This window comes from Triticum urartu, chromosome 2 (genome assembly GCF_003073215.2).
Source record: "Triticum urartu cultivar G1812 chromosome 2, Tu2.1, whole genome shotgun sequence".
In the NCBI taxonomy this organism is placed as follows: Eukaryota; Viridiplantae; Streptophyta; class Magnoliopsida; order Poales; family Poaceae; genus Triticum; species Triticum urartu.
In genome coordinates this window covers 477919762-477929308 of record NC_053023.1, presented here as the reverse complement: position 1 = coordinate 477929308, position 9547 = coordinate 477919762, and the positions used below count along the sequence as shown (strand labels likewise).

General features: G+C 47.2%; 1 protein-coding gene across 1 annotated transcript; it reads right to left on the bottom strand.

Annotated features, from left to right (window-relative positions):
- Nucleotides 1-390: 390 nt before the first annotated feature.
- LOC125538028 (uncharacterized hydrolase YugF-like) lies at nt 391-4068 on the bottom strand. Its single transcript, XM_048701337.1, has 5 exons — nt 3846-4068; nt 1640-1893; nt 1327-1538; nt 961-1222; nt 391-858 (listed from the first exon to the last, which is right to left on the bottom strand). The coding sequence occupies exons 1-5, from the start codon at nt 3901-3903 to the stop codon at nt 562-564; spliced, it is 1083 nt and encodes a 360-aa protein (XP_048557294.1). The 5' UTR covers nt 3904-4068; the 3' UTR covers nt 391-561.
- Nucleotides 4069-9547: the final 5479 nt, after the last annotated feature.

The following is a 9547-nucleotide window of genomic DNA, read 5'->3' as shown; positions in this document are numbered from 1 at the left end:
GCCTGCCCGGGCATACGCGGCCGATACGAAGAGCCCGGCTGGACCGGGTCGTCTGCCCGAGCATATAGGGAAGGGGGTTGGGTGCTGTAGATGCTCTAGTCTCTCGGTTAAACGTTAAAACAGTGATTTTGGACGGCAATGGGAGAGATTCAAGATGCCAGTGGACAGCGCCAGGTTAATGCGGACCATGGACAGCGAAAGCGCTGGGCGTCTTGTGTTGTGCCATCTCCGGGCGATGCAAGATGCCTTTCTCGGCTCCAAAATCGCATGTGGTCCAAGTCGCCGGCGGATCGACAGCATGCCCGGCCGTCCGCCTCATTCACGGCCCCCGGGTCACGAGTCCGTTCCGAGGCCAGCTGCCCTGGTCAAGCCCAAATGGGACCGGGTACATGATCCAAATGGGAAACACTGTTTTTTTGCACGATATATACAAGTGTCTGTCGTCGTCTTCCAGACCGAAAGAAACACTATTATTCGGTGCCCGTGAGGAGGAGCCAACCACACGGTGCGGCAGTACTGCACAAGAAGCATACGCAGAGATAGATGACGGGGAGTGGAAGGTCACTGCTCTCCGAGCAGCAGGGACTTGACGATGGCGTCGGCCATCTCCTGGACAACGGGGAAGAGGTGTCCGGACTTGGGGAGCTCGTGGTAGACTACCCACGGGAGCCCCTCGCTGATGTACCTCGACAGGATGACCGGCACGATGCGGTCCTCCGCGCCATGCCAGAGGTGCACCTTGCCTTCGCCGCCGGCGAACGGGTCCTTGAGGTTCAGGGGGCTCCAACCCCACTTCCCGAACCCGACCATCATGTCGCGGTGCAGGCAGTAGTACTCCCCCTGCTGCCTTATCATCGTCTGCGAGACGCACAAACGGACCAGAGAAATGAACCGTCAGTTCAGTTACACGGGGATTTTGTATCCAGCTTAACCATGCCAGGTGCTTGTTACCATACGTACCATGTAGGTTCGCATTCCAAACTTCTCCATGAGCTTCGCGTCTTCTTCGGACAGGAGCGCAGGGTTGTAGGCGATGACGCTGGAGGCCGGGAAGAGCTTCTGGGTGTTCCACCAGTAGGTCAGCCATGGCAGATGGTGGGAGACCCAGACCGCCCATTGGTCCCGTGGGAGCTGCTGGTACCAGGCGTCCCATGACACGTTCGACGGCAAGCCGGACCACCAGTAGTTGCCCACCGGCCCGAGAATGGCCACCCCGGAGAGCCTGTTGCACCACGGCGGAACAAACATTCAGACCTGAAGCCTTGGATGTTGCAGTGAAGAAAGATGCACGGTGATCAGCTTGATAAGTTCATGATGCCGTGTTACCTGTGAGGGATGTACTTGAGGCAGCTCCACATGATTTCGCCGCCCATAGAGAAGCCGATGAGGTGGAATTTGGAGCCCAGCTGCAGGTTGTCGGCCAGCTCCTCGATGTCGAGGGCGATGCTCTTCTCGGACGCTGCCGGGTCAGGGTCGCTCTCACCATACCCAGGCCGGTCGAAGGACAGCAGGTAGATGCCCAGCTCTTGGGCCAGCTCCTGTACCAGATTTCACCAGTCCATGCCGTGACAATCACTTCGTGTCAGCATGAAAAGATTGTTCGATCCTTAACATGATTCTTAAGATAATAATTATGTACCGGGGAAACTTGAAGCACGTCGTATCTGCAGGAGTCGAATCCATGGACAAAAATGATCTTGTACTTGGCCTCCTCCTTTGGGACGCCAGATTCCAGGTATGCCAAATGCCTGCCGTCTTTGAGCTTTGTTCTTGATGCTGTAACAGGGGGGGCACCCGGCGAGCCAGCGATTTTCGGAGCCGGAGGCTGAAGCTGCTTGTACAGCAGCGCCGCCAGGAACACAAACAGAGCTAGAGAGAGCTTCCACGCCATGCCTGTGAAATGAGATAGCAAACACGTGAAATCAGTGCTGTGTCACTGCAATTTGAACTTCTGCGCCTCGTTTAAATTAGCGCACAGATTGTAAGATGTCTTCTGGCTTAAGAGATGGATTGTTTCAACTTAGCTTTTGACATAAATCAGAGATGGAAGGTTTGAACATGCACCAAGTTGCAACGTCATAAAGTTCTACTAGAAGGTTTGATATTACAGTACAGGTCCAACATGACACCAATGCTTTCGTGACATTTTCAATATGAGAGATTGTAGAACCTATCTGGAGATATTCTCATGACATTGACAGCACCAGCATTAGAATTTCTGAATAAGTCTTGTTGTTGTGGACAAATTGGTGAATCAGGCATTCAGACGTATTGAAACCATTATACCAAGAGAAAATCTCCCAAATGATTGGCAGATCAATGAAGTCTGAAGGAAAGCATAGTAGGTCCCACGAAATAATTAAGTATGCCATGCATCTGTGATCTGTCAGCTAAGAAACAGATAGAAGCAAAAGATAGAATAATCTACTAGTAGTAGTATCATCTTAAACTGTCAGTTTCAAGCATAGGTTCATCCACTGTCAACTCGATCCCTGCATGGAATAAATAATGAAGGTTTGATTGTCTGATAGTGCTATGCCCTAAGAAATCAAATCAAGATCTGATCTTCAACGTGTGGTTTGTGATCGGTGATTCTAAGGCTTCTAGCTGTACTCCTTTCGTTTCCAGACAGAAGGGCTCAAATCCCAAATTATTCTTCTCTCTCTCAAAAATAAATAAATAAATGAGTGCAGACGTTTGCGTGTGCTCTCTCCATGACTTAAAATAGTATTTCATTATCATAACCACCATAATATCATGTTTATTTGTAATAATACACTAATATATAAATCCACGCAAGTCACGAGGTAAACCCTCATGGGTCATGTATTCGAGAACCACGCAACACCTCTGTCAACACTTATGCGACTTACTAGAGTTTTGAATGCAGTAATTCTTTTCCTCTGAGAAAATGACATCATATGCTTTGCAGGAAAACAACACCAGGATTTGAAATTGAAAAGTGGTCAATGAAATTTCTACGACAGATGTAGAGTGGTATGAAATTTTTGCGACAAAACTTTGGACATGGGACGCAGGAAAGGTAAGTTACTTTGAATATTCTAGCAAGGGGAAATGTTCTGAACACTATGCAGTTTAGCAACAGATCTGAAAGGATAACCAACTCTGAAGAGTTTCTACAGAAAATTGAAAGTTCAACTATACCAGGTTCCTTTGTGAGCCAGGAAGCGGTTGAAATCAAAAGATATAGAACAACTATGTCATCTTGGACTGCCGGTTTAATGCCGATGTTCATCAGGTAGCACTACTGAATCATTCTCTCAAGAAGAGTAATCTAACTGGGTCATCTAGAATCAAGCGACAAAAACTGGCGTAAATTTCTGAAACCGAGCAACTATTTTATTCCCCTGGAAGCAAACTTGTACACAAATTTTGCAGGGAATCCAGGATGACTCCTTCACCTATTGTCTTTATTTGGATTTATGCATGTGAATAACTTGCTTGGTGAATAAATTTGTACTGCTAAAAAGTGGCAAGGACGGGGAATCAGGTATATTACGATGCTAAGGATTTGTAACATGAATTAAGTCGTGTTTTTCAACTGGTTCAGACGAGTGCAAGAAGGAACAAAAACTACTACTATTTGGAGGCAACAAACAGAGGTGCACTTCACTTATGACCGGACAATCTCGCGAATCACGTCGTTACACGTCGTCGTAAGAGCAAATCCAGCACTACTCGCGATCAAAGAAGCAAGAAGGCAACCGGGCGGATCACATGGCACCGCAGGTCCAGAGCAACACATAAGAGTCAGGCAAAACCGCCAAGCATAAGGCGTAAACAACAAAGAGATTAGGAGAGGACGGAGGGGTGTGCGTGCGTACCGCCTCCGCCGGAGGCCGGCGCCGGCGTTGGAGGCCGCTTGGCGGCGGAGTCGGCCATCGATCGGCTGCGGCGGTAGCAGCGAAGGGCGGGGTGGCGAGCAGGCAAGTTCCACGAGTACGACGGCGGTGGGCGGTGGCCCTGTCCCCGCTGCCTTTAACAACTTGGCCGTGCTTCCTGACGGCCGCTACTGGTGGTAATGGCCTCTCTTGGCCTTGTATTAAATCAGGGCTGTACACTAGGGCCCCGCGTCTGTAGCAGGGCCGAGACAATCTGGGTCAGAGTCGATTTCAAAGGCCTCCCAAAGTGGGTATCTCTTGAAAGATACTACTCGTGACGGCAGACTTCTGCTCAGAATGCGATGTACAAATGTGCTTGGGGCAGCCCACGCCCTAGCTAAACTTTCCTATCAACATTTTGGGCCCTCCTCGACTTTTCACGAATACGCTGGGTGCGTATCTTTTCATTAATAGATAGAAATAATGTTACAGAATGTCTCGTCAATGCATACACAGAGGCGCATAGACAAAAATTGGGAGCAGCAATGAGGGGTTGCTCAGCCCCTAGAGCAACAAGCGACTGTGTTAAGATCATGGCAAAAAAAAAAGACTATTAAGATCATACCCAGACCCTTAGCACCAGCGTTAGTCCATTGCCGCGCCTAGTCTTTGATTTCCTGCAGCACACACGCCGCGGAGGGTCTCTCGCCATCGGAAACATCATTTTTTTTCTTCTGAAACAAAGACTATAAAGGAGGCCCCCCTACAATATAATTGGTATAACATACCTAAATTATAAAAGCATCTTCAGCCGTTGCCCCTCCTCAAGAGCATAAAAATCACTTCCTGGGAGCAAGCCGGCGATACAATCGGCACTGGGGGCGGTTTTGCGCCCAGTCGTCGCCCCCAGGCGCCGAAATTGGCCTACTTTGCAGCCCAATTTCGGCGAATAAAGGGCCCATATGGACGAGAATGGGCCCATATTCGGTGTGGTTTCGCCGTGTCTCGGCGTTCAATTATCAACACAATTATTTCTTATCACATATTTCATCACAGAAAAATCAAATACTTCAACAAAATAGTACACCAACAAATAGTTCAATACAAATTATATAGTTCAACAAATAAAAACTCGTATTTCATCACACGGCGTCCCCCTTGAGCCTCCATAGGTGCTCAATCAGATCTTTCTCCAGTTGATGATGCACCTGTGGGTCTCGGATCTCCTGACGCATACTGAGATAGGCAGTCCAAGTTGCCGGTAGATGGTGATCAACTTCGGCTAGAGGACCCTGCTTGTAGTATGGTTCAGTGTCAAACACTGGGTCTTCTTGCTCGCTCTCGATGATCATGTTGTGCAAGATGACACAGCAAGTCATAATCTCCCACATTTGATCTTTGGACCAGGTCTGAGCGGGGTACCGAACAACAGCGAATCGAGATTGGAGCACACCAAATGCCCGCTCGACATCCTTCCTGCAAGCCTCCTGAACTTCCGCAAACCAGGCGTTCTTGCCTCCTGCCGCAGGGTTTGAGATCGTCTTCACAAATGTCGACCATCTCGGATAGATGCCATCTGCTAGGTAGTACCCCTTGTTGTATTGGTGCCCATTGATCTCGAAGTTCATCGAAGGAGAATGGCCCTCAATGAGCTTGGCAAAAACAGGAGAGCACTGCAGCATGTTGATGTCATTGTGAGTTCCAGGCATACCAAAGAAGGAGTGCCAAATCCAGAGGTCCTGTGTGGCTACCGCCTCAAGCACCACACTGCAACCGCCTTTGGCGCCTTTGTACATCCCCTGCCAACCAAATGGGCAATTCTTCCATTTCCAATGCATGCAGTCGATGCTTCCAAGCATCCCAGGAAATCCTCTTGCTGCATTCTGGGCTAGGATCCGAGCAGTGTCTTCCGCATTGGGTGTTCTCAAGTATTGTGGCCCAAACACTGCCACCACTGCCCGACAGAACTTGTAGAAACACTCTATGCTGGTGGACTCGGCCATGCGCACATAGTCGTCGAGTGAATCACTGGGAGCTCCATATGCAAGCATCCTCATCGCTGTCGTGCACTTCTGGATGGAGGTGAATCCAAGAGCACCAGTGCAATCCATCTTGCACTTGAAGTAGTTGTCGAACTCCCGGATGGAATTCACAATCCTGAGGAAGAGCTTTCGGCTCATCCGATAACGGCGCCGAAATGTTTTCTCGCCATGAAGTGAAGCATCGGCGAAGTAGTCGGAGTAGAGCATGTAGTAGCCTTCGAGACGATGCCGGTTCTTTGCTTTCACCCGCCCCGGCGCCGAGCCACCTCACTGCGGCTTTTCATTGCTCGCCAGCAGCTGGGCGAGGGCGGCGAGCACCATGAGATGCTCTTCTTCCTGGACATCGGCCGCGGCTTCCTCCTCTAGCAGCGCGGCGAGCTCTTCCTCGTCATTCGAGTCCATCGCCGAGACAGGCAAAACACCGAACACCTTGCGCTCGGTGGGCGTGTACCCACCGCTAAACCGCGCCTCCGTGGCCGGAAACGCCCAACTGCTGTGGGAGGGGCTGCCGCGGCGAAGCGCTGCTATTTTCCGGCGGGGAGTGGCTATCTAGCGGAGTAGGGCGGCGGGCATCGCCGGGATATAGCTAGTGGTGGTCGAGGGGAAGAAAACCAGGCGTGCGAGGGCGCGGGGGGTGCGAGGCGAGTCGGGGGAAGAAAACCTTGACTTTTCCCCTGTCGGTGTGGGCCAGGCGTGCTTTTCCCTAGCGCCGGAGCCCCCAACTGCTCCCCAGCGCACCGGGTTCGGCCTGTGACCGCTGGGTGGAAAAAAGGTCCGAATCGGCGATTTTCAGCGTCCTGGGGGCGCGACTGGGCCGTTTTTTCGGCGCCGGCGCCGAAAAAATGGCCTGGGGGCCTGTTGGGCGCGCGGCTGGAGATGCCTTAAGTATCATGCCTTCAAGCTGGATGAGTGGGAAGGCATCACCTCTTTTCACCACTAGATTATGCCTTAGTCTGCAAAACACAATGATTGCGGTGCTTCCACAGTGTAGCTGTGAGAATCGCGAGAGAGCCAAAACCCTTCCAGAAACGGAGGGGCGCTTTTTTGGTTGAGGATTCGCACCAGGTGAAGAAATCAAAGAGCATCGTCGCACTACAAGAAATATGTCAACTAGTGACCTTCTGCCAGTGACCCTGGAAGAATTGGTCATAGATATATGACCATTTCAGACCAATTGGTCAAAAGCTGTTCGGGGGGCTCCAAACCCTAAACTATAACGACAATTTTGGTCAGAAAGGTCGTAATTTCCTTACACGAAATGGTCATAAAGCAGATAGCACTGGTCCGCTGCCTTATTTCTAGCTGATCATGACCAATATAGATGGTCATAACCTTGTAAATTATGGTGGGTTGCTACGCGCCACCTCATCAGTTTTGCCTATGTGTCATGTCCATGTGGCAGTTTTTGTCCTAGGTTGTGAAGCAACCTATATTTCTGTTAGTCCCAAAATTCTTCAAAAAATCTCATAAATTCTCTGGGTCATATCTTCGTCAAATATGTCAAAAACCTTCCTCGCCTAGTTAAAATATAATTCAAAAATATTCATTTTTCTATTCTGTTCAGAACAACACTTTGTGAAAGAAGTACAACTTTGTCATGTCCAAATGGTATCCATTTTCTACGGCGCTTTCCTATGCCCAAATAACCATCCTCCACCAAATTCCAACTCAATCCATTCATTATTTTGAGCCCAGCTTCAACATTCGTATTTATGTCCAGTGTGGTACTTTGCAAAGCAAGTACCACCTAGGCTCCTCCTTTTGAGTTGAAAATTTGTGAAGACGGTCTTCTTAGTAACTGATCATCCTCAGCCAAAACTCACGCCCATTAGCCATGTACATTTTCCATACCGCTAATCAAACACTTGGCTGCTAATTCATGTTTAAGCATCGATCGGTCTCCTCGTGAGAATCTTATATTGTAATTTTCTTCCTAGCACCTACCTGGGGAGTGCCCAACCCACTAGACATGCCTAGGCCACCCAGAACACATGGCAACGCCACGGTCACGCGGTGACCACGCGGCGGGCATGCGAGTTTACGCGCTCTAGAGTTGGGGCCCTCGGCCACCGCCCAAACCTCGACGTATCGCCACCAAACCATGTATTTATGATTAAATGGGTCCTTATGTAATTATAAATGATTTTTGAAAAAAATAAATAGCAAACTATGAGGCGGCTGCAGTTCAAATTTGACCCGCTTCCAACTAAATCGGCGGAAATTTGTCTTTTTCACGAGAGGTGGATCAAAACTTTTTACACCCAAACAATTTGTCAATTGTGCATTAAATATGTCATAGTATTTTAGAAAATTGATTTGGTCCAATTTTGCAACAATTATTTGGTAGGTCCTTCACAAAAAAACCTCCTTTCGGGCACTCAAAAAATGGAAAATGGTTTTTTCATCCAAAGAAAATGAAAACTTTCTTAGGCAACATTGTTTGCCATTCCAATATGCACCCTTGTGCATAATATGAGATCATTTGAACAAACTATGCCATGAATGTGGCCATAAGATTGATCATCTGGCTTGAAAGACATTGATCTCCACACGTGATAACTCGTTTCTGAGAACACTTCTATATAATAATTGCCGTATTACAAGTTTGTTATTTTTCCTGGGAACTTGGCCACATATTATGATACAATGTGAAGGTTTCTCAATTTTTTAATTTTTTTTGAATTTTTTATGACCGTTTCAAAATGCGGTCAAAACGGCGGGAATGACCGTTTCTAGCTAGTGGTTGAATCTTGGAATTTTTTTGGTGTTTCTCTGATAAAATAGATACTTATGTACCTAGAAATGATTTTTGGAAAAAATAATTAGCAAACTATGAGGCAGCTGCAGTTCAAATTTGACCCGCTTCCAACTGAATCGGCGGAAATTTGTCTTTTTCACGAGAGGTGGATCAAAACTTTTTACACCCAACCATTTTGTCAATTGTGCATTAAATATGTCCTAGTATTTTATAAAATTGATTTGGTCCAATTTTGTAACAATTATTTGGGAGGTCCTTCACAAAAAAACCTACTTTCGGGCACTCGAAAAATGGAAAATGGTTTTTTCGTCCAAAGAAAATGAAAACTTCCTTAGGCAACATTGTTTGCCATTCCAATATGCACCCTTGTGCACAATATGAGATCATTTAAACAAACTATGCCATGAATGTGGCCATAAGATTGATCAACTGGCTTGAAAGACATTGATCTCCACACGTGATAGCTCGTTTCTGAGAACACTTTTTTATAATAATTGCCGTATTACAAGTTTGTTATTTTTCCTGTGAACTTGACCACATATTATGATACAATGCGAAAGTTTCTCAATTTTTTGATTTTTTTGAATTTTTATGCCCGTTTCAAAATGCGGTCAAAACGGCGAGAATGACCATTCCTAGCTAGTGGTTGAATCTTGGAATTTTTTTGGTGTTTCTCTAATAAAATAGATACTTATGTATCTAGAAATGATTTTTGGAAAAAATAAATAGCAAACTATGAGGCAGCTACAGTTCAAATTTGACCCGCTTCCAACTGAATGGGCGGAAATTTATCTTTTTCATGAGAGGTGGATCAAAACTTTTACACCCAACCATTTGGTCAATTGTGCATTAAATATGATCTAGTATTTTAGAAAAATGATTTGGTTCAATTTTGCAACAATTAT

Coding starts and splice junctions, on each gene's coding strand:
- LOC125538028 (XM_048701337.1), bottom strand. CDS start 3,903: ATGGCCGACTCCGCCGCCAAGCGGCCTCCAACGCCGGCGCCGGCCTCC. Junction 1,223..1,326: donor CTCAAGTACATCCCTCACAG/GTAACACGGCAT, acceptor GTGGTGCAACAG/GCTCTCCGGGGTGGCCATTC. Junction 859..960: donor TTGGAATGCGAACCTACATG/GTACGTATGGTA, acceptor TGCGTCTCGCAG/ACGATGATAAGGCAGCAGGG.